Source organism: Chlorocebus sabaeus, chromosome 24 (genome assembly GCF_047675955.1).
Source record: "Chlorocebus sabaeus isolate Y175 chromosome 24, mChlSab1.0.hap1, whole genome shotgun sequence".
In the NCBI taxonomy this organism is placed as follows: domain Eukaryota; kingdom Metazoa; phylum Chordata; class Mammalia; order Primates; family Cercopithecidae; genus Chlorocebus; species Chlorocebus sabaeus.
Window position 1 is genome coordinate 78,558,213 of NC_132927.1, and position 24,144 is coordinate 78,582,356.

General features: G+C 45.2%; 1 protein-coding gene across 25 annotated transcripts in view; it reads left to right on the top strand.

Annotated features, from left to right (window-relative positions):
* The window catches only part of WDR20 (WD repeat domain 20), an 84,086-nt gene that overhangs the window by 42,833 nt on the left and 17,109 nt on the right, over positions 1–24,144 (top strand). For 8 of the 25 annotated variants that reach the window (XM_007987893.3, XM_037984547.2, XM_073011329.1 and 5 more), the window contains exon 2: positions 12,567–12,749. The exons of 5 other annotated variants lie outside the window; for them this stretch is intronic. In XM_007987893.3, coding sequence (XP_007986084.1) covers positions 12,567–12,749 — 183 coding nt within the window. Of the gene's footprint in view, positions 1–11,087; positions 11,140–11,697; positions 11,733–12,566; positions 12,750–15,387; positions 15,481–24,144 lie in introns of those variants that run through there. 12 more of the 25 variants (XM_037984528.2, XM_037984531.2, XM_037984529.2 and 9 more) reach the window with 6 other exon arrangements.

A 24,144-nucleotide genomic window follows, 5' to 3' on the forward strand; every position in this document is an offset into this window, starting at 1 on the left:
TGTTCTTGACAGATGTGTAAGTATTCTTTATGGTTGATTTCTTGACTTATGAAGGTCTTTTTCTTGTATTTAATCTAGTTTTAACTTTTTTTTTTCTTTCATTTAAAAAATTTTTTTGTAGAGACAAGTTCTCACTATGTTACCCAGGCTGGTCTTGAACTTCTAGACTCAATTTATCCTCCTGCTTTGACCCCCTAAAGTGCTGGGATTACAGGCATGAGCCGCCATGCCTGGCCCTTTAAAAAATAAACAGGCCGGGTGCAATGGCTCATGCCTGTAATCCCAGCACTTTGGGAGGCCGAAGTGGTCAGATCATTTGAGGTTAGGAGTTCAAGACCGGTCTGGGAAACATGGTGAAACCCTGTCTCTACTAAAAATATAAAAATTAGCAAGGTGTGGTGGTGCATACCTGTAATCCTGGCTACTTGGGAGGCTGAGGCAGGATAATCACTTGAGCCTGGGAGGTGGAGGTTGCAGGGAGCTGAGATGGCGCCACTGCACTCCAGCCTGGGTGACAGAGTGAGACTCCGTCTGAAAGAAAAAGAAAAAAGAAAAAAAAAAGAAAATTATGGCCTAAACATATTTTTAGGTTATTTGAGGATATTAGACATATATGATGAATGACTAACAGCACAAATGCCAAGTGAGTAGTTGCAGTGATGAACGAATGCTGTTGAACTTCCCATGAAGGCGAGATCAAAGCTTTTCCTCACACTAGTATTTAGAAGATCAGCTCTCTGTTACCCGAACTGATTTGAGGCTGTATTCTTCAGCTAATGCCTGGTTGGATCAGAGATTATTTGAATTACAGAAGCCAAGTCAAGCATTTTGGCCACTTGTTTTTGTAGCTGATCTTCATTAATGTTTAAGATAAATGTTCTCTCACTCTAACTCTTTTGCTTCCTGTTCGAAACACAACAGTGCACTATGTCCAAAATGCTGTCGTTTGATGTAAAATTACTGGTACATGTGTCGTTTATTGAAATTTTATACATTACAGATTCAGTAGCTTATTGTTCTAGCTGAAGTTGGGTGATTGAAAAGGGAGTAACAGCTAGATATGGTCAAAGGTGAAGTTGTAAGCATTGTGAATTTTGGGCAGATCACCACCTCTTCCTGGGCCTCGGTTTCTCTGTAGGATGAGGAAATGGAAGTTTGTAGGCCGTCTGCACAACTGGGGACTTAGGGCCTTTTTCACTTAGGATGGGAGCTCTTCTACCGATTATTGCTTATGTTACTCAGCAACTTGAATTGGAAATTTAAAATCACTTATGTGCTCTGCTGAATATAATGAGCCCATGGATGGTCCAAAGGTTAGAACAACAACAGTATAGTAGTTAGGCAGCACATAGGAATTACTCTCTGCTCTGTAATGCTCTTTAATTTACCAGTGTTGTCTCAACACTTTCAGAAAGGCATAGAATTCTCCCTCCTATCACTGTTTAAAAATTTTTGTTCTAAGAATTTGAAATCATCTTTTGCAGAAATGAATGCATCTTGCCTTTTTGTTAGTGTGAGATACTGGTATTCCCTTTGAAATGGGAATGCGTATTGCTATGCATATTTAACAGAAGGGTTCAATAAAAATAGGTCATTTGAATATGTCAGCATTTTAATGTGATGAGATCTAGTGTTAGGATGTGTGCAAATTGAATTTAGCTTGATGTTTATTCATAGCTTTTCTTTAATGAAGAAATCGGTATTTCATTAGCCTAAGGAAGCTTCACAACAGCCATTTGTGGTGACTTGTCTCACGATAGGAGATCTAACCTTACGTGGAGTACAGCATCAGAGAATGAAGAGCTGGTAAAGATGTTGCAGTGTAGCCGTTTTTAAGTTCATCTTTAAGAAGCTACTGTGAAGGAAGAGAAGTAGATTTTAATAGCTGGCAGTTTCTAAATGATAGGCTGCCTTAGGAAAAAGTGACATGTGAGAACAACAAAAGCTTGTTATTTCAGCAGATGCTTGACTGAGGGTGCTAGGCCAGGGAAGATGCTGCCACAGAATGTCCGCCCTGTACTTGTTCCTGCTTTCCGCTGGTGGCCACCCTCTCCCCACCCAATGCAGAGCTCCAAAGGAGGGGCTTTTGCTGACCCCTGGGAGAAGCTGTCTGATGAGCAGCAAGCAATTCCAGAGATTGTCCTTGTGAAATTTTTACTTAACACACGTTACGTACTTTGTAACTGTGTGTCTCTTTTCATTTTGGGATGACATGAAGGTGATGTTCCACACATCTTTTTTTTTTTTTTTTTTTTGAGGCAGAGTCTCGCTCTGTCGCCCAGGCTGGAGTGCAGTGGCCGGATCTCAGCTCACTGCAAGCTCCGCCTCCCGGGTTCACGCCATTCTCCTGCCTCAGCCTCCCGAGTAGCTGGGACTACAGGCGCCCACCACCTCGCCCGGCTAGTTTTTTGTATTTTTTAGTAGAGACGGGGTTTCACCGTGTTAGCCAGGATGGTCTCGATCTCCTGATCTCGTGATCCGCCCGTCTCGGCCTCCCAAAGTGCTGGGATTACAGGCTTGAGCCACCGCGCCCGCCCCCACACATCTTACATCTTGCTATTTGCTGACGTTTGACTCGTTGTCCTGCCTACCTCCCCTCTGTCTAGTTCTCTGTGCCGCCTCCCAAAGCCTTGCTGTGGCTAAACACAGCCCCTTGAATGTGGGTGGCCAGGGCTCATTCCAGGTCAGAGCCCATCAGAAGCGTGCTAGAGACAACACACCAACGGTTGGTCTTTAGTGAAGGGGATTGGTTTGGAATGCCAAGCGAGTGTGGGCTGTACTAGTATGTTTGAGAATGAAGGAGGAATGGAAACTAAGAAAGAGAAGCTACTGTTTTGTTTTGGAAGATTATATTGGAAGGAAAACCTGCTGAAAGCGGGCTTCCACTGCTGGTGTCCTTCTCCAGGAAATTTAGGTCAGAAAGAAACATCTCTGTTTTTCCTTATGTCTGTTTCTTTGAAGGTATTAATGAATGATGAGAATTTTCAAAGCCTGTATGATAAGTAGCAAGTCCTTATGTATTCAGAAGGAAACTAATGTTTTCTGAGTGCCTTTTAAGTGCCAGGGATTCTCCTGGGACTTATATTATTTCACTTTAATAAAATAATGCTGTGAGGCAAATGATTGAAAAGAAGAAGTAGATCTGGAATCTGGGCCACACTGAGAGAGGATGGGATATTTGAGTCCCACTTCAACAAGCCTAGGAACATGGAGTCACACAGTGATAGAACTGTAGAACTAGGTGCCACCTTACACGTCTGCTGCAACACCCCAGTAGTAGAAGGCGGTGCAGTAGAAGGTGGTGCAGTAGAAGGTGCATGGGCTGGAATTTTGATGGCCAGACTCTACCAGTAGGTTTCTCTGGGTGGCTGATTCTGTTTTCTTGTTTATAAAATGGGGGTGACAGTTGTACCTACTGCATAGGTTTGTAGCGAGGTTTCAGAAAACTGATGCATGGAGGTGCTTTGTAAACTCTAGTGATGTACTAGTATTTACTGATGGAGACTATTTGCTTTCATGGATGGACACCCAAGAAGGCATTTATTGTTAGCATTTTGGTCAGCAAAATAATTATCAAGATTGTGCCACTGCACTCCAGCCTGGGTGACAGAACGAGACTCTGTCTCAAAAAAAAAAAAAAAAAAAAAAAAAAATTGTATGTTTGCTTTTATATACATTTGGCTGTAGGTCTCTTGGTTTCTATCACTTTACTATTCTTTCCCTCCATTTTCAGAATTGTTTCCTTTCTGTGACAGATATTCAATGATAACCTTCTGTGTGCCAGGCCCTCTATTAGATGTTGGAGACAGGGAGGTGAATAACAGATAAGTTCTTGTCCTTTTTGAAATGAAACACTTGAAACTGTACAGTTTGTTTTACCTATGGGCATAGGTGACCCAAGCCTAACTGACTTCTTGCGTTTCTGACATACATATATTTTAAACAAGTGTTAGGCTCTTTACATATTGTTAATGCCAACTGTTCAGATATTTTGGTTGTAACTATTGAATTGAAGAGACCATGAGGAGCATGGATTGTGTGGGTGTTTCCATAAGATAAACCTGGTTTTGTTGCCCCTTCAAGGGCAGCGGTGGGACTGTGGAATTGGCATCTGTGTGGTACTCTGCAGCTGATTGTTACTTGAACATTAAACTGTTCGCCTACACTGAAGTGTGGGCAGTTGAAGATGTTTGAAAATCACTGTGTGGTATTTTTGCCATTAGATCCACCCAGTTATTTCCCATTATGTTGAAGAAAATTTTGGTTAAATAGTTGAACTTTGTTCAAAAGGTGAGTATCAGCTCTGAGTGGCCAAGGTCTCTCTTCATCTTCAGTGTCTCCCCCCGACCCCCCACCCAGGTTTCACCAGGATGACAAGCAGATGTGGTCCAGCCCCAGGCCCTGGAGTGTGGACTAATCAATCCCTAACAGGCACTAGCAGCTCCAAGCCTGACTAGGTTAAAAGTTCCACCAAGGGCCGGGCACGGTGGCTCACACCTGTAATCCCAGCACTTTGGGAGGCCGAGGCAGGCAGATCGGAAGGTCAGGAGATTGAGACCATCCTGGCTAACACGGTGAAACCCCCTCTCTACTAAAAATACAAAAATTAGCCGGGTGTGGTGGCAGGTGCCTGTAGTCCCAGCTACTTGGGAGGCCGAGGCAGGAGAATGGCGTGAACCCTGGAGGCGGAGCTTGCGGTGAGCCATGATGGCGCCACTGCACTCCAGCCTGGGTGACAAAGTGAGACTCTGTCTCAAAAAAAAAAAAAAAAAGTTGCACCAAAAAAACCCGTGGAACAGTCTTTCCTATGTGGTTTATTTTGGATCTGAAGTTTTAAGATAGGCCCCTAGTTGTTCCACTTCTTTTCTAGTGGGTGATCCTTTGTGGCTGTTGGAAGTAATTTCTTGGTCACTTTTGGTCCCTGTTTTGGTTGTCTGAGATGTGGTCAAGAGGAATGATAGCACTACAGTCATTCTCTTCTGATTTTCAAAATGGCTTATGGCAACCTTTGATGCTGCTCAGACTGCTCCAGCTCGTTTAGATTAATTCATTCAGGCTGTCAGTGACTCAGCAGCCTCCTGGCTTCTTTTTTGTTTTTAAAAGGAGCTGGACTTCCACAATATATGGAATATAGTTAACATATTGCAGCTAATAAGTGTGGCACATAGTGCTAGGCATCAGTGAAGGGGACTGGAAGAACGTCACACAGGCTAGGGGGGCCGGGGAGACATGACATCTCTGCTTTTGTGAATATGAGGGTAGGGGATGTTTTCTGGGTGAAAGAAGGAATGGCAGGAAAGGCAAGGTGTCAGAAGCACAGGCAGCAGCCAGGGTTCTTTGGGGTAATGTGTGTGGAGGGACGGGGGTGATAAGGCCACATTGGGCAGCCTGTGAGTGCTAAGCTGTAGGCCCTGCAGAGCCGTGGCAATGGTGGAGTTGGGGAGTGACCTAAGGCTTCCCGAAGATGCATCTGCAAAGTGTAGGCAGATTGCATGGGATTAGAAATGGGTGGAAGGAGACTGGTGCAGAGCTAGAGAGGCTGAGCTAGGCTGGGGAAACCCAGACTGGATGAGGGCCCTGAAGCTGTCCTTTGGGCAGGGGTGCCAGGCAGGGGACCCAACAGAGCGCCAAGTATAAAGCTGGTTGGGGTGGGGCTTAAGGATGGGAGGAGTGGACTGAGGAGGTAGAGAGGTAGAGAGTGCTTTGGGTGTAGGCCAGGTGAGTTTCTGGTCTGCCTGCATTAGGCATTTGGTAGCTATTAACTATGCCAGTAAAAGGATCTTTTACTTTTCTGGCAAGACTCTGGAAGACCAGTTCTCTCTTAGATGATTCTCAGGTGGGGATGTGAAATTTAGGGAAAATAAAACTACCTTTATTACCTACACTGTCTCCACCTGATTCATTTAAAATTATATCTGAGATTATAATTTGACACACATTTTTCAAAAGAGTTCTGAGATATTTTTCATACCACCTCAGATGCTTCTGGGCATTCAAGAGTTTTATCAAGTAAAACTTTACCAGGCCCATGTGATATGATGTGGCTGTTGCCCGTGATGCCACAGGCTTCCCAAAGCCCTACTGAGGCCCACTAAGTTGGTGGGAACCAGGCTGCAAGCTCTTTGCCTTTGGCGGAATAGCCCCTCGCAGGTTCAAGTCCTTCCTCCACATTTCTGTCCACTCAGCAGCATTCCCAAGGGAAGAGTGAGCAGGCAGGGCTGTGGTGAAGGCATGAACTGGAACTGGAGGGTTTCTTTTGCAGACCCTTTGTGGTACTGGACAGAAATTCCTCAAGGACCTATAAGCTCATTAGTGCCTTGCTGAACTAACCCAGCTGACTGAATTTCAGTAGTATTATTCCAGAAAAATTAGTTAGGCATGGTGGCACACACCTGTGTCCCAGCTACTTGAGAGGCTGAGGCAGGAGGATCAGTTGAGCCCAGGAGGTTGAGGCTGCAGTGAGCTGTATTTGCATCGCTGTACTCCAGTCTGGGCAACAGAGCAAGACCATGTTTACCAAAAAAAAAAAAAAAAATTCCAGATATTTTAAGAATGACAAGTCTAAGGAAGGCCAGGTGTGATGGCTCACACCTGTAATCCCACCACTTTGGGAGGCCAAGGCAGGCGGATCACTTGAGGTCAGTTCGAGACCAGCCTGGTTAACATGGTGAAACCCCATCTCTACAAAAAATACAAAAATTAGCTGGGCGTGGTGGTGCGTACCTGTAATCCCAGCTACTCGGGAGGCTGAGGCAGGAGAATCACTTGAACCCAGGAGGCAGAGGTCGCAGTGAACCGAGATCTCACCATTGCACCGTAGCGTAATAGAGCGAGACCCTGTCTCAATAGTAATGATAGTAATGAAGAAAAAAAGTCCAAGGAAAAGAGAAGTATTACATTTAAAAATGTCTACTTACTGATCAAGGCTTTGATAACTAGTTGTTTCTTTAGCAGGAATTTTAAAACTATCACTTAAAATTTTTCTATTAAGTTGAGAACTTAGTAAGTATGATGAGACTGTCAAATTATTTGTAATCAGTAACTCCTTATGCATACTCGTGAGCATAATGATAAAATTTAAACTTTCCATAGAAAAAAGAAACAGTTGTGGTTTAATATATGCTACAAATACTTAGCATCTGTGGCAGGCTGGATACTCAGCTGGGGCTGGAGACCAAATACCTGATTCTTAAAATGGATAAGAATGTTTAATAAATCGGTTCTTCTATAAATTCATATTTATCTGTCAGAATCTGAGTGGAAAAAAACTTATGTTGAAGAACTTAGGTAATTGGTAATAGTTAGGATGCAAACCATTTTTTGAAATCCCAAAGTCTGTAGAATCTGTCAGAAAGCTGAAAAAAACTAATTTTGTGGAACTATACAGTGGTAACTGTTTAATAAAGTTCTCCTTAAAAGAGTTTTTGTTATTTGAATTGATTATAACAGACATAAAACAATTCTGAAGTCATGTAAGTGATTAAATATTAAGTGTTGTGGAACGAATTAAGTACTTGAGAATTGAGATAAAGGAGCAGCACAAAGAATGGTTGGGAAAATCCTTGCTGTGGGTGGTGGGACTTGAACTGATGGTCAAGATTCCTGGGGAGGCAGGCAAAGGAGACTGTCTCTACCAAGAGGGTGACTTAATGAAGCCAAGAAAGAGGGGATGTATGCTCAGGCCAATGCTCGTGAGTTGTGTGGAGGGCCAGTGAAGGGTGGAGAGGCAAGCTTGTGTCGAGCTGATAAGACCCGGAACTTCCTTCCAGGTCCCTCATCAGTGTAATGCGGAGACATTAGACCAGCTTTGAGGGGTGACTAGGACTGGATTGGATGATGAGTGTAAAGTTCCAGTGCAGGCCTGGCACATAGAAAGTGTTGACTAGGCCAAACGCGGTGGCTCACGCTTGTAATCCCAGCACTTTGGGAGGCCGAGGCAGTTGGATCACCTGAGGTCAGGAGTTTGAGACCAGCCTGGCCAACATGGTGAAACCCCGTCTCTACTAAAAATACCAAACAACAACAACAACAAAACAAAAAATTAACCAGGTGTGGTGGCAGGCTCCTTTAATCCCAGCTACTCAGGAGGCCACGGCAGGAGACACTTGAACCTGGAGGCAGAGGTTACAGTGAGTTGAGATCACACCATTGCACTCCAGCCTGGGCAGCAAGAATGGAATTCTGTCTTTAAAAAAAAAAAAAGAAAGTATTGACTAGACAGAAGGTGATATTGCTGTTGGGGAGGATGGGGGTGAACCCTGGAGGGCAGGGGTGCTAGGTACTTTTTCCTACTTTGACTTGATAGCAATTAGGAGGCCACAGGCCAGGCCCAGTGGCTCACACCTGTAATCCCAGCACTTTGGGAGGCTGAGGCGGGCAGATCACTTGAGGTCAGGAGATCGAGACCAGCATGGCCAACATGGTGAAACCCTGTCTCTACTGAAAATACAAAAATTAGCCGGGCATGTTGGTGCATGCCTGTAATCCCAGCTGCTGAGGAGGTTGAGGCACAAGAATTGCTTGAACCCTGAAAGTAGAGGTTGCGGTGAGCTGAAGTCATGCCAATGCACTCCAGCCTTGGCAACACAGCAAGACTCTATCTCAAAAAAAAAAAAAAAAAAAGGAAAAATAAATTAGGAGACATTTTGATTAGAGATAAGATGTAGCTGGAATGAATGAATAATGGTAGCTACCCGAATACTTCTGTGTGCCCTGTGCTTTCTGTTGTCTGCAGCCCTCACCATTGCCGTGCAGGGGAGGGCCCTTTCATCTCCTAGGCTTAGTGAGAGGAAACTTGCACTTTGCCCAAGGCCACTTGGCTACCAAGAGGGAAGGCAGGATTTGAACTTACGCTTGCCTGGTCTGGGCTCTTTCTCTCTCTACCAGACCGCCCCTGCCTGGGAAGCCATCTGCCAGGGGTTGATGACCCCATGGGAAGAGGAATAGCTGGCTCGGGTGGTTACTCCTGCTTCTAAAAAGGTGTGTGAGCTCAGAGTGTATGTTGGCCGACACCCCATCCCCTGCCTCCCAGAGGAGGAGGAAATACTATGGTCACGTATCAATGGAAATTGAGTTAGAACTCAGCGATGAGTGGAAAGAGGACCGGTGAGTGGGAGATGGTTGTGCTTGGACATGAAGGCAGGCACTGGGAGACCTGGCCTTTCTCTATCTGAGGTGGGGCTCCAAAAAGCTCAGGCCCAAGAGTGGAGTCCATAGATTTTTCAGAAATATAATTTTTTTTTTTATGGGCACATAACCTAGCAGTCACTTCAGACTTCTTGGTAGTTCTTACTTGGTAAAGGTGACATATTGCCTGGCTGGACTTCTGCTGTTCCAGTTTGGTCAGTGCCACTGGAGAGGGATTGGGGAGGGAGGAGTGACCTTAGGTGAGAGAGATTCTAAGTGTTCCTTGGGGCCAGCCAGGTCAACTTTTGTGTCTTCTGGACAGTGCCACTCACACTAGTGTTGACAGACCAACTTTAAAAAAATTTTAGTCTATGTGAATTGATACTTTTGTAAAAATAAAAAGAATTAATAGGAAAAGAAACTGAAAGAAACATGCAGAATACAAACTCTAACTTTTTGTCATTAGATTCAACAGATGTAAAATTTGTCAGTTGCCATAAAAGTTTCTAAACTCTTACTCTCAATTTCTGTACTACAGGCAGTGCGTTTGACTGCAGACTAATAAACTAGTCCTGGACTGGTACACTTCAAGGCAGTGACCTAGGAAGAAAGTTTGTTAAGCAAATTAGTAGAATAAACAGGGTATTTTTAGAATATTTACCTGATTTTTTACTTTTTTTTTTTTTTTTTGAGACGGAGTCTTGCTCTGTTACCCAGGCTGGAGTGCAGTGGTGTGATCTCGGCTCACTGCAACCTCCGCCCCCCAGGGTCAAGCGATTCTCCTGTCTCAGCCTTCCGAGTAGCTGGGATTACAGACGCCTGCCACCACGCCCGGCTAATTTTTGTATTTTTAGTAGAGATGGGGTTTCATCATATTGGTCAGGCTGATCTTGAACTCCTGACCTCAGGTGATCCTCCCTCCTCAACTTCCCAAAGTGCTGGGATTACAGGCATGAGCCACCATGCCTGGCCCATTTTACCTGATTTAAGAGTAAACATAATATCTTCTCATTTAAAATGCTTCTATCTTTTCAGTAAAATTCCATATTGGGAGGCAGGGATGTAAAAACATACCAATAACTGAAGCCAATGTAGTTGTGAGGGGGTCCCTGAGTCTAACCCTAAACTGGTGGCAGTACTTAGAAAAATAGGTGCTTTTACTTCCTCTGTTATTTCTGAGAAACATTACCTATTCTTTAATTTATGTTAGACTGTTTTCTTTGTTAATTTCTGTCTGGCCTTTGACTTGATCTATGTATTTCAGTGCATAATTTTAGGTATATTCTTTTAGGGGAAAGTTCCCTAAGTGGTAGTTGTTGTCATTTTGTCTTGCTGTGTCATCTAGCCTGGAGTGCAGTGGTGCAATCCTAGTTAACCGTCCCTTGAACTCCTGGGCTCAAGCAGTCTTCCCACCTCAGCCTCATGAATAACTAGGACCACAGGCCTGCACCGCCACACCTAGCTGATTTTTTATTTTTCCTAAGCAAACTAAAAAAAAAAAAAAAAAAGTCTCAAGAGTTGAATATACTGATACAGTAATTATGTGTAACTTAATTGTTTGTATTTCAAATTGGATTTTTGTTCTCTAGCTGCCCGTTATATCTTATTTTATATTTGTTGGTTTTTTGTTTTTTTTTTTGGTGGGTGTCTTCCTTGTTCTGAGATGGATGGCGTGTGGTGTTCTCTCAGGCCAGGTTTCTCTTTTCCTGCCATCCAAGCCTGCTCAGAAGCTGCCTTCCTCAGACAGCCTGTCCGTGGCCGCCGTCCTGGGCCCCGCTGCTCACTCGCAGCACTCAGCAGAGCTGCCTTCAGCCCGCCTTGCTGCACAGCAGCGGCTCCCCTCCGCTGGCCCCATTTCTCCTCGCTCCAAAGTCAGGACTCCCTTTTGTTTTGTATCGTGCTTTGTATTACACACTTTTCAAGGCTCTTTCATGTATATATTCTCTTATTTCATCCTCCAGACAATCCCATGAGGTTGGTAGAACAGAGATTCTCATCTCCGTTTTAACTGAGGTGAGGCTGGGAGAGTGTCCGCATGGCATGCACCCTCATTCCTTTGCCCTGGGGCTCCCAGAGCTACTTGTTACCACTCAGGTCCAGACTTCCACATGTGCAAGGTTTTGAGTTTGCTCAAAGACGCCTGTAATTTTGAGGTCCTCTTTCTATTCAGTATTTATATTTGTTATTGGAAAGTCAAACATTAGAATACTTGGTTCAATGTCACAGGCCTCTTTGGAAGAAAGAAATCTTCAGAACCTGAGGGGCGGTCAGTAGAGAACTAGAGCCGGGAGCCCCAGAGGGCCACACAGGGTGAACTGGGTGTCTTGAGGGATGAGTTCTGCTTCAGGGTTAGTTGTCTCCACCGGAGATTTCCAGATAAGAGTGGGAGGGGGTGGGTTTCCCTTATTTCACCAATAAAAGCCCAGCATATTGGGATGCCACAGGACATTTCTCATGAAGAAAAGAATCCTTCTTGAAAGTGGGGAGGGCACGTTGAAAAATCACTGTTCACCCAAGTGAGAAATCATTTGCTCTTGACTCTCTCTCCCCATCCCCTTAATGGCCAAACAGATCTGGGTTCCAAATCCAGTCCTGCCACTTACTAGGTAGGTATGGTGACGTTGGTCAAGTTATTTAACTTCCCTAAACTTGTTTTCTCATCTGTAAAATGGGTAAGATATTGTCCACTCTGGAGCATTACTGTTAGGATTAAGGACAATGCATGTAAAGCTCTTTGCTTATGGCCTCAATAAGTGAATGTTCCCTGAAACCTAATCCAGAAGAGGGATTTTGACCCAGGAAGGGAGCCACCTGTACAGAGTGGGCTCCAGCAGTGGGTCTTAGACTTGAGTGGGCATCAGAATCACCTGGAAGGCTCTTTAAACTAAGGCTTGCTGTCCCTACTCCCATAGTTTCTGATTCATTTAGTCTGGGGTGAGGTTTGAGATTTTTGCATTTCTAAGTTCCCACGTGCTGCTGCTGCTGCTGCTTCTGATTTGGGGACTACACTTTGAGAACCACTGGGCTGCAGGTAACTGGCCAGTGGGCATTTAGGTGCTGTAGATACATTGAAAGCTGAGCTTTTTATGTGGTCACTCTGTTAGACACTGCTTGAAATGCATTTTGAAAATACTGAATTTAGTATCTCAAGGATATTTCCTGCTGAAGTCCAGGAGTCTTTGTTACATATACTTGAAGGAGAATAAGTTGTGAAAGTAACAGTTATAAACATATTATAGATAGTCTGATAATATCTAATTGGCTAAGGTATGTGAAAGTGCTTTTATAAAATGTTAGATGAATGTTGTCACAACTGAAAAAATATTTTAAATAACTTCGTTTTTAAGATTAAACATCATAATGGAGTATAAAATAGCATAACTTAGATTTCTCATCTCAATGTGCTGTTTACTGTATGTATTTTTCTCTTTCTCCTCCAGGCTGCTGACTTGAGTAAACCAATAGATAAAAGGATATACAAAGGAACACAGCCTACTTGTCATGACTTCAACCACCTAACAGCCACAGCAGAAAGTGTCTCTCTCCTAGTGGGCTTTTCCGCAGGCCAAGTCCAGCTTATAGACCCAATCAAAAAAGAAACTAGCAAACTTTTTAATGAGGAAGTAAGTAGCACCCTGTCTTAGCTGTTAAGAATCCCTTTAAGAGTTGATACATTCTTACCGAGGTTAGTGGGCCTTATTCTGCACTTCAGGCTAAGCCCATTTTTTATTCGCCCAGCGCTCCTACCTAGTATGCCCAAGTTTAAATGTGGTGGATAAATTTGTTGACCTTACCTGTTCTTCCTTGGGGTAACTGTTTGTGCATTTTTATGGAGCATGCTCAGGTGTCTATAACAGTTGTTTTAAAACTCTTCTATAATGGAGATAGGGACAGTACTGTAACTCGGTATTTATAATTTAAATAAGAAAATATAGAATTCCAAAGTTGGTTTACATCACCAGAACATTTCATGCAGATCAAAGAACTTGATGACATTTCCTTAGGCTGCTTAAATTGTAGCTAAAGCTTCTGTATGTATGTTTGACAGTTATTTGGCTAAGGAGTACTTCACTTGCTCTTGAAAATAGTTGCTGTTAACTCACCTTTGACATAGTTAGAAATTCTGGCACTTAAAGTTTGGTCACATGACATAGCTTTTGCCAGTGTTATAGTATGTACTGGGGTTTCTAGTATCTTCAATTTCATTCTGGAAAGAGCCTGAGATATCTGAGCTGTCTGTTCAGGAACATGTCAGGGCTGTTAAATGTGGCATATAGAAATTGCCAAGCAGATTATATTTTTTAAAGCTGTTGGAGCATCTTTCAGCCTCAAGTATTGCTATTTCATATTTAATGTTCCTCCTCTGTTTCAGTATGACTTTTCTACCAAGTGGGAAAGATAAGGTAGGCTTGCTGAGTTAGAAACCCTGGGTTCCAGTCTCTACTTGGGACCTTGCCGCTGAGGTGCAAGGGTCAGGCTCTGTAGCACCCCCTCCCTTTTGCATTGTTGCATGGTTTGAACATCATTAACTTGGAACAAAAACACATTATAGAATATGGTTTTTAAGAAATAATTTTGTTTGGGGAAGAAAATTCAAATTGACAAATAAATGGCAGTTAAAATTTGGATTCTTCTGCAGTCGTGGTGCTTGCTATCCATGCAAATCAGCGTCCACCCAGGGTGCTCCTGTCTGACCTTGCCAGTGGGTTTGATAAGATCTTAGGAACCATGCCATCTCTTCTAGTTTCCTCTGAGTTGACTGGAAATAAAACTTGTCATCTGGACTGACACACTGTAGAGGAAAAGTATTTAATCCCATTTTGCATTAAAAAAAAGTGAAGCAGAAAATATTTTATTTACCTAGATGTTTTGTTAGTATCATCTGAGGAAGAGATTTCTGAGTAGCTGGATGATTATTTTTTTGGTGCTGGGTTGCGGGAGCAGCACACAAAATTGGCCTCCTGTGCACTGTTAGCAGAAATTGTGAATTTGGAATCATTGTGGGTTTTTATTGTTTAGGTAAGGGAGAGTGTGATTGAGGGGGCAGGGATTGGAGCCATGTATAGGGCTGTTAGTAAACAAGACCCGGAGGCAGCCCTGGCCGAGGATGGTACAGAATGCCGCTTAGAGAACAAGAAAGTTTTGTGTGTCGTGGCAGGGGGAGGGCAGGGAGTTGGAGACCACACGTCCCCAGAGTCTCAGGGCTCTGGGAGCACCCAGGCTGCGTCAGCCAGAACTATCCCTGCCCTGGTGACTGGGAGTTGCAGGTTGGAAGGCAGCTCCTCATTCTTCATGATTTAAGCATGAGTTATCTCATACTCATTTTACATTTTATTTGAAAAATTGCTATTTAGAATGCTAGGACTGTGTGTGGTTTAATGCCAGCTTGGCATTTACAGCTTGAGGCTGAAATTGATTGCCCTTCATAGTAAGGAAATTCTCTGGCCGTGTGGATACATTTTTATCAGATTTTGGTCAGAATGTCTAAGAGCAAGGGTCACTGGAGGTTTGTTCCTTGGAGAGTGCCAGGAATGGTGGTGGAGTAGTCATCGTGTCGTGCTTTGCTATGGTGTGAGATTTACAGGTTTCAAGGCACTTTTACCTGTGGCCTCTATGGGGAGGGTGGGCAGTTATTCCCATTTTACAGATGAGGAAATAGTCAAAGAGCACGTAAGTGAATTGTCCAGATCAGGTCGCAAGTTGACAGAGTTGGAACCAGAATTAATTCCAGAAACTCTTATTGGTTACAGGCCCTACCATGCATGGTTGCCAGATCAGCTCTTGCCCTTCTGGGGGCTCACAGTTTAGTAAGGATGGACAGAGCGTACTGGGCGTGTGTCAGCATAGCAGTATGAACAAAATACCAAGGGGTAGCTGCCACAGGAATTCTTTAGTATGCATCACATACCATAAAGTTTTTAAACATGTTAAGTTCACTGGGGGAGTTCCAAGAAATGCTTTCAGAAAGTGACATTTGATCTGGGTCTTAAAGGGTACATAGTCGTTAGAGGAGGGTAAGGAAGGCCTTCAGAGCTGGAGGAACAACTAGGCATGTGAAAGAACATCCAGGAACAGCTTGGCCACATCACAGTGTGGGACTTGGAGTGGCAGGGTTCGAAGCTGGAAAGATAAATTGGAACCAGCTTGTACTATAAAAGCCCTTTCATGTCACATGGAGAAATTTGGAGCTGACACTGGAGGATGTGGGGGAACCTTTGGCCTTTTAATCAAGGGAGTGACAGGATCAAATGTGTTTTTTAGAACTCTTGTCAGCACTTGTGGAAGGTGGATTGGAATGAAGACAGACAGGATGAAGGTAGCAGGACCAGTGAGGAGGCTCTAGTAACTGTCCAGGTGAGAGCTGAGGGCTTGCACTAGAGTTGTGGCCACTGTTTAATTCATTCAGGACCTGACTACCTGCCACATGGCCAGCACTGGGTCTGCGGCAGCAGCAAAACCTGCCTTCCTGTGACCCCTCAGGAGGGAAGAGAGGTACAATAGCACCACCCAGACACACTGGTGACCACAGATGGTGACACTGTGATGTCAGAGGCAAGAGAGCAGGCCTGAGAAAGGGAGAGAATCACAGAGGTCTACTTTATTTATTTATGAGACAGAGTCTTACTCTGTCACCCAGGCTGGAGTGCAGTGGCGCAATCTTGGCTCACTGCAGCCTTCACCTTCTGGGTTCAAGCTGTTCTTGTGCCTTACCCACCCAAGTAGCTGGGATTACAGGCCACCACGCCTGACTAATTTTTGTATTTTTAGTAGAGACGGGATTTCACCATGTTGGCCAGGCTAGTCTGGAACTCCTGGCTTCAAGTGATCCACCCACCTCAGCTTCCCAAAGTGCTGGAATTATAGGCATGAGCCACCACGCCTGGCCAACACAGAGGTCTACTTTAAACTGGGAGGCAGAGGACATCTCGGAGGAAGTGGTGTGTTTTAAGCTGAGCCTCATGTGAGAAGAAGGCCAACCAGGTAAGGATCTGGAGATGGAGCATTCCTGCAAAAGGAATAGCTGATGAGGGCCCTTGAGACCAAGGAAACTGAAAGGACAGTTTACCTGGGGAAGGCGGCATGAAGTAAGGGCGTGAGAGTGGAGGGCCACATCACTTAGGGCCTGATCCAGATTTGTTTCTTAGCCTGAAGTATGGGATTCCTTAGAAGGGAGCAGGTGCACAAGGCAGGCAGATTGGTGTTTTTGAAAGGTACCCTGGCTGCTTTTTGGAGACTGAATTGGAGAGATGTATTAATACATCAGGTTTCTGGGTGTCTCTTGCTGTGTTGGGTAAGACTGGGAAAGGAGCAGTTGTCAGGGAATGGAGGGGAAGATCAGAGGTTCTGGTCTGTACTTGCTAAGTTTGAGAGACCTGTAGATAGTGGGATGTATGGATCTGGAGCACTAAACTAGGGGTCACAAGTTGGCATTTGTCCGCATAGAAATAGTAATCACGTCCTTGAGATTAGATGAAAGAGTCTTCGGAGAGATGATGACGAGAACAAAGAAGGCCTGGGAATGAGGCCTGATTATACTCCAAGATTCTGGCCATCTCAGCTACTGTTTTCAAAGGGGCACTTAACACACGGTTAATTACTACGACATTTACAACTTCACAGCCCAGAATGCTGAGGGCTCAGACACCAGCTCTGCCACTTTCTGCTTGCAGGATGATGAAGGTCTCACCTCTCCACCTGGGTTGGAAAATGGGTGGGAACAGCACCCACCTGAGAGGTCTGTGATGAGGCTCAGGTGAGTGAGTTCAGGCAGGGTGTTTGTGAAGGGCCTGAAGAGCCAGCCTTGGTGAGTGCTCAGCAACGTGGAGGTTGAGAGAAGCTCAGAGGCTTCCTTTCCTGGGAGGAGTGGTGTTGGAAGGAAAGGCTTCCATGGGAGGTGAGATACCAACAGTTTTGAAAGATAAATAATCTTCTAGGACAAGATGGTAGGAGCATGGCAACCCAGGCAGAGACTCAACATGTGTGAGGCCGAGGGTTGGCCCGCTGGTCACAATTACAGCAATGTGGCCTTTCAGTCTTCCTCACCAGAACACCTCTCAGACCCACCTGTTACCACATGTGCACACACCTGCACACACCAAATCCCAGCATCAGTTACTCTGGCCTTTGCCTCCTTTCTGGTGCCTGGTACATGAAAATATAATAAATGTTGGGATGGACAGATGAATGGAATTATAAATTTCAGAAATCCACCTGAGATGAACATAGATGAAAAATTCCCATCTGGGAACAAGTATATTTTAAAAGGTGATTTTCCCCGTCAATTAAAAATTGTGTGCATTTAAAGTGCTTGTTGATAGAAAAATTGGGAAATAGAGAAGTACAAAGAAGGTAGGAAAGCATCACCTCTAAACCGTGATGCTCACTGTTGACTTTCACAGTCTATGATTGTTTTCAATGAGGGGACACCATAGGGCTCACGCCTTCCACCTCCACATCTGGCCGCTGATCAGGTTAGCCCAGTGAGCATGGGCAGGCCCTGCCCTCTTCCCGCTCCCTGGGACTGTCCCCTGTCACACTGGAGGTCCTTGCTGGTGCATCTGTTCAAGACCCGAAGAAAGTTGAATGCCCAGTCCTGTCTTGCCCCTCTCAGGAAATCGTCCCCAGCTCCCTGGAGTCTCTGCTTTCCCCAGTCTTCCAGAGTCGATTTTGGGTTTCTGTTTGTAGCATTCTGTACGTATGATGCCCTTGAAAATGTCTAATGGGCCATTATTGAAAGTATCTTGGCACACGGCTCATCTGACAAGCTCCCAGATCGTGGAGTGTGTCGTCGTCATCAGAGCTGCCCGCAGAGGAGAGTCACCAGTCACATTCAGCCCGCTGTGGTGAAGCACCCCAGAGGGATGAGGAGTTTCCTTTTTAAATTTTTTTGTGGAGTGTGTGTGTGTGTTTGTGTGTGTTGTGTTCACTCTGCCCTGTTCTGAAGTTTGCTTTTTGTAACTAGTGGTTATATATTTGGGGAGGAAGAATTACAAAGGGGGACAGTTCCTATATGGTGATGAATGCAACCTTGTTGTCTTTGTAAAAATCCTGATTTTGGAGTATATTCACAGAATAGTAACTTTAAAGCATTTTCAAGTATGTGTTAATTGTTGGCTGAAATATAAAATGTTAAAGAACTTGGCATTTGGCTTCTTTCGTTACTGACACGATACCCTCTGCTGTTGCCGTTCTCCTCTTGCAGGCTGTGAGGCTGAGGCAGACACACTGGGTAGGCCTCACGTCTCCTTGTGGCATTTAGATCCAGTCTTACTGAAGGGATGCTGAAGAGGAGATGGCCCTGACTCCTGGGGTGTGGAGGGACACTGCTGCCAGCCCAGGCCGGGTGGCCCATCCTGCCAGCTGCAGGTGCCTCCCAGGCGTGGGGTAAAGCTGAGCAGTGTTCTGTCTATTCTGATACAGAGGAATGGTCTGCACAGTTTGTTAGTTTTGTTTCTGTTGCTTTTCTAATCGAAGGAAGGAAATGAGCCCGTAATGATCTACTCCTTAAAGCTTGAACAGAGATAAAATGACATCCGATCCCCTCTTAACGTGGCTTTGAAATACCCTTTCCTAATACTTCCTGAGCCCTCTTCAAATGCCTTTACATAATCAGAGCCTCTAGTTGCCATTTTTGCTTGTGGTTGCATTACGGCTTTTCTAGCAGCTGCTGTGGTTTTTGAATTGTTTCAGTATTTTTGTTATAAATTTATATCTGCATTTTGAAATGCAGATCCACTCACCCCCAAACTAATTTTTGTTTTTTGCTTATCATATTGATAGTAATGAAAAAGAAAAAGAAGTGCCTTAGAAAGCGTCCGTGTGAGTTGCTTTCACAAAATGACACTTTGATGTGGTTATAGACTTATTTTTATTCTTGTTTCATTTTAACTAGTCTAGTGTGTTTAGAAAATCTTGTCTGTTGATGGCATTTGGGATGGTAGTGTTTTCGTTGTTCGTGTGATTTTTCTTTGTATTCATTTCTGAAGTGGCGCGGTCTGTTTGTCTTGCAGAGCTGGAAGTATGGGGAGGGCCACGCTGAGCGTTTGGTGGAGACATGGAGCCTGTATCTCCACAGAGCACTGGCCCAGAGCAGGTGTCTTGATGTACACAGAAATGTGTCCATATTTTGTTTTGCTTTTAAGGTTTATTTGCGTTTTGGGTTTTTTGTTTTTATGAAAGGGGTTATTAAGAATGGGCCTTGGAGCGTTTTGGAGTTGGACACTATTGGAGAGCCCTGTGGCCAGGCCAGCTGCTTTGCCAGCACCTCTGTTACTTCCCCTGCCTTCCCTCCCTCTCCTCGCTGAGCACCTGCCCTGCCCATCACTCAGCGTACCCCTGCCCTGGAGGGGCTGCGACTGGGACTGCTGCTCTCCTCCACTGCTTCCCACCAGAGCCTTCCTGCCTCTGCCTGTCTCTGTTCCCCAGCTCCTCCTTTCTGGCCCAGGGAGCAGGTCCCTCCCCTGTCCCCTCTCCTGGATCTCACCTTCCTCCACCAGACACCTGCCCTGCACCCTCCTCCCCTACTGTGTCCCTTTGCTCTCAGCACCTTCTCTGCCCAACCCTGCTTCCCTGTGCTCTCTCCTAAGGACCACCCCCTCCCTGCACACTCCATCCCTCTTGGACTCAGCTTCCTGCAGTCTCAGAGGCCTGTCCTTTGAGGCTCTGGCCCCTATGGCAGCTCCTTCCTCTTCTGCCTGCTCTCCTCATGGCACTTCTGGGTTGTTTGCTTGGATTTTCCTTCTGCTTTCCTAGTTTTTGTCCTGTGCCCTGTACGGAGGTGTGTTTTTGTTTGTTTGTCTGTCTGTTTGTGTGTTTGTTTTTGAGATGGAGTCTCACTCTGTCACCCAGGCTGGAGTGCAGTGGCGCTATCTCGGCTCACTGCAAACCTCCGCCTCCCGGGTTCCTGCCATTCTCCTGCCTCAATCTCCCAAGTAGCTGGGACTACAGGTGCCCGCCACCACGCCCAGCTGATGTTTTGTATTTTTAGTAGAGACGGGGTTTTACCGTGTTAGCCAGGATGGTCTCGATCTCCTGACCTTGTGATCCGCCCCCGCCCTGGCCTCCCAAAGTACTGGGATTACAGGTGTGAGCCACCACGCCTGGCCTGTATGGAGGTTTTTCCCAGAGTTTCACATGCTCGTCCTCCGCTGCACCTGCTTCCTTGGAGTTATTTATTTATTTATTTATTTCAGAGACAGGGTCTCGTTCTGTCACCCAGGCTGGAGTACAGTGGTGTGATCATAACTCACTGCAGCCTTGACCTGGGCTCAAGTTATCCTCCTTGGAGATCTGAGGATGTTACTCTTCACAGCCAATTTCTGTGACATTTGTGATCATATTTATTAGCTGCAGACCTTTCTAGCTGCACACTGGGCAAAACCCAGAGGTCTTTACACACCCCTGCTTTCCATCTTGCCCTCCACCCAGCCACATTCTGCCACACTGCCCCTGGTCAAGTTTAAGACCTCTTTGTCCATGGCATGGGCAGTTGTCATAGCCTCCTCATCACCCCCACCCCACCTTGCATTCTGCACCTACTGCTGGGGGATTTCATGTTATTCTGCCACTTCCCTTTCTAGAAACTGTCTGTGCCTCCACCGTCTGCAGCAGCATCTCCAGTAGAAATATAGTGCCAGCCACGTGCGCAAGTTTAAATTTTCTAATTATCACATTAAAAAAGTAAAACGAGGTGAAATTAATTTTAAGAAAATATTTTATTATATGTATATATCCAAAATATTATTTCAGCATATAACCAGTATAAAAACTATAAATGAGATCATTGGCATTCTTTTTTTCATACCACACTTTTAGAGCCCTGTGTGTGTTTGCACTGACAGCACATTCCACGTGAGCCCGGTGCTGTGGGACTGGGCAGTGCGAGCGTCAGGGTCCCAGCCAAAGCCCGTTACCTTCAGACTTCACAGCCACAGCCTGAGTCCCAGCTCACAACTCCAGACCAAATCCCCCTCCCTGCTCGTGTGCTGCAGCCGGGACAGATGCCACACATGGCCTGGGACCCCACCCCCTTGGCCTGCTGCATTGGCTGGGCTTTTCCTTGGAGCATGGCCCCTGGTACTCCTGCCACTCCTACCTCCCTGCCCACCCCCAAAACCCCATCCCTCCAGAGGGACGAGAGTTCTGCCTTGGGTATTTTCCAACATCCTCATCCAGATCAAGGCCCCATTGACATTGGAGAATTCAAGCTCAATGGGGAATTCCGTTACTTAACATTGAGCACTGACTAAGATTTTTTTTTTTAACTAGACTTTTTTCTGAAAAATATACCTTATAGTGCAGAAACTGGACTGCATAATTTTTATTCTCATATTAATTAAATGTTCTAGGTATTTCTTTTTCTTAATTTGAAAAACAGGAGAAAAATGCATTCTGTTCTCTTCCTCTTTTGTTAAACCCAATCCAAATAAGCCAGAGTCATGTAAGTTCAATGACTGTGCTTCCCACGCTGGCCTGGGGTCTGAGACAGGCTGGTGCCCTGTTCGTGAGAACGCTTGCGAGTGGCCCTGCAGGCTGGTCTTCGGAGCCAGGTGATGTGTGTCTGTGGAACGGGAGACAGCATGCTCGCGCTGGGGTCTGATGGGCCCATCTGTTCCCCTGGCACTGGTTCTGCTGTGTCTCTCCACCTCGGAGCCCTTGAAGTTGTTCTCTGTGGGGGTACACCTCCCCAAACATCCTGTCAGCCTAATATTTGCTTTCTGTCCTCCTGTCTTGCTCAGTTGTCCACCACCAGCAGAGGAAGAGGCCTTTCTTGTCCGTCCTATTCAACATTGAAATCACTAAAGTCCCCTCCTCCCCAGCACTTTCTCTTCTCTCCCTGGTTGGTTTTTCTCCACAGCACTTATCATCATCAGATCACATACATTCCACTTGTCTTCTCTTCCCACTCGAGCCTCAATTTCATGAGGGAAAGATGCCCGTTTTAATTTATGTTGTATCAGTGCCTGGCATATGGTATGCACTCAATACTGGATGGATGGATGGATGGATGGTTGGTGGATGGGTGGGTGGATGGGACTTCGGTCAAGTTTCTTGACCTGTGTAAGTTTCTATTTTCTCATGGATAATATGGCAACAATCCCTACCTTCCTGTAGGGAGATAGGCACGATGGCATTTTCCATTTTCCATGCGAGGCAATTTGCTAACATCTGTAAAAATCATAAATGTATGTATCTTTTGGCTTAGTTACTCCACTGGGAGTTTATCCTGTAGGTGCATTACTCACACATGTGAGAAGTGCGTGTGTGCAAGGGCATTCATTGCTACATAGATGTCCATCAGAGGGGCACTTCCACAGTAAACCACAGTTTATCCAAACAGTGGAATACTCTGCAGCCTCGGAGAAGAGTGAGTGTGCTGTCTTTGTACGCATACAGACTGATGTACAAATACACTAGGAGGCTGGGCATGGTGGCTCACGCCCTTCATCCCAGCACTTTGAGAAGCCAAGGCAGGAGGATTGCTTTGCTCCCGAAGCCAGGAGTTTGCGACCAGCCTGGACGACATAGCAACACCTTGTATTTACAAAAAATATATATATTTTTAATCAGCCGGGTGTGGTGACACTCACCTGTAGCACCAGCTACTCAGGAGGCCAAGGTGGGAGGATTGCTTCAGCCTGGGAGGTCAAGGCTGTGATGAGCTGTGATTGCACCACTGCACTCCAGCCTCGGTGGCAGAGCGAGACCCTGTTTAAAAAAAAAAAAAAAAAAGATATAGAATGAGAATGAGAAAGCAGAGGTGAGACAGTGCATAGTATGCTTCCTTTGGTGTGAAAAAGAAGAGTGGATAAATGCGTATTCATAGTTGCCTTGTACACGCACAAAGACACTCTGGAGAGAGAGATGAGAAGCCAGTACAGTGACTCAGGACAGAGGGGCTGGAATGGAGGAGAAGAATGTGAGTGGGGCTTTCTACCGTATACTTTCATGTGAATTATTAATGTATTACCTATTCACACAAAAAACCTATCTTGCAAAGTCATGTTGAGGCTTAGAGAGCATGGGTGTAAGCCTCTGCCAGTGGCTGGCACCCACAGTAGACACCGATGGGAAGTGAAGGCCAGCACCGCTGCTGTTTGCTGCCCACAGACATTGATGTCTGCCTGCCACTCCCCCTGATATTGCGGAGACACGGCGCCCCCAGAGAAGCACACATTTTCCCTGCTGTCAAGCACATGATTGACAGAGAAAACCAGTGGGTAAGGCAGGTGAGAAACCCTTACCACAAAGTAGGTGGATCCAAGGTCCTTTTTTTGGTCTGCGGTTGCTTAAACTGGTGTGCTCAGTCCACCATTGCCAGTGTGTAACAGTAATGTTTAATTAGGCTCCCAGAGGAGTATTCAAGTAAATTGGCACAGGATATTATCTGTAAGTTACATCCATGTGTCTACTTAGGGTAGTCTCAGTGCACCTTTTTTTTTTTTTTTGAGACAGAGTCTGACTTTGTTGCCCAGGCTGGAATGCAATGACATGATCTTGGCTCCCTGCATGCAACCACTGCCTCCCGGGTTCAAGTGATTCTCCTGCCTCAGCCTCCAGAGCAACTGAGATTACAGTTGTGCGCTACCTTGCCCAGCTAATTTTTGTATTTTTAGTAGAGACAGGGTTTCACCACGTTGGCCAGGCTGGTCTCGAACTCCAGACCTAAAGTGATCCACCCTCCTCGGCCTCCCAAAGTGCTGGGATTACAGGCGTGAGCCACCATGCCCGGCCACCATGCAACTTTTTAATACAGGAGTGAAGGTTTTTAATGTGTTTTGTCATTGCAGTAACGTTTATTTTTAATGGTGCTATAACTGTTCATACCTCACCATTGCAAAGCAATACTGTTTTTACTTGATGATATTCATTTTTGAGTTCTGATGCAGTTTTTTGTTGCGTTTTTTAAGGCCCAAAATAAAATTTACTCCTAACCATGCTGCTAGAAGTTTTTATGTCCTTAAATTTCTCCATGCATGATGAATAGAGTAACAATGAAGTGATCCTAGAAAAACTGAG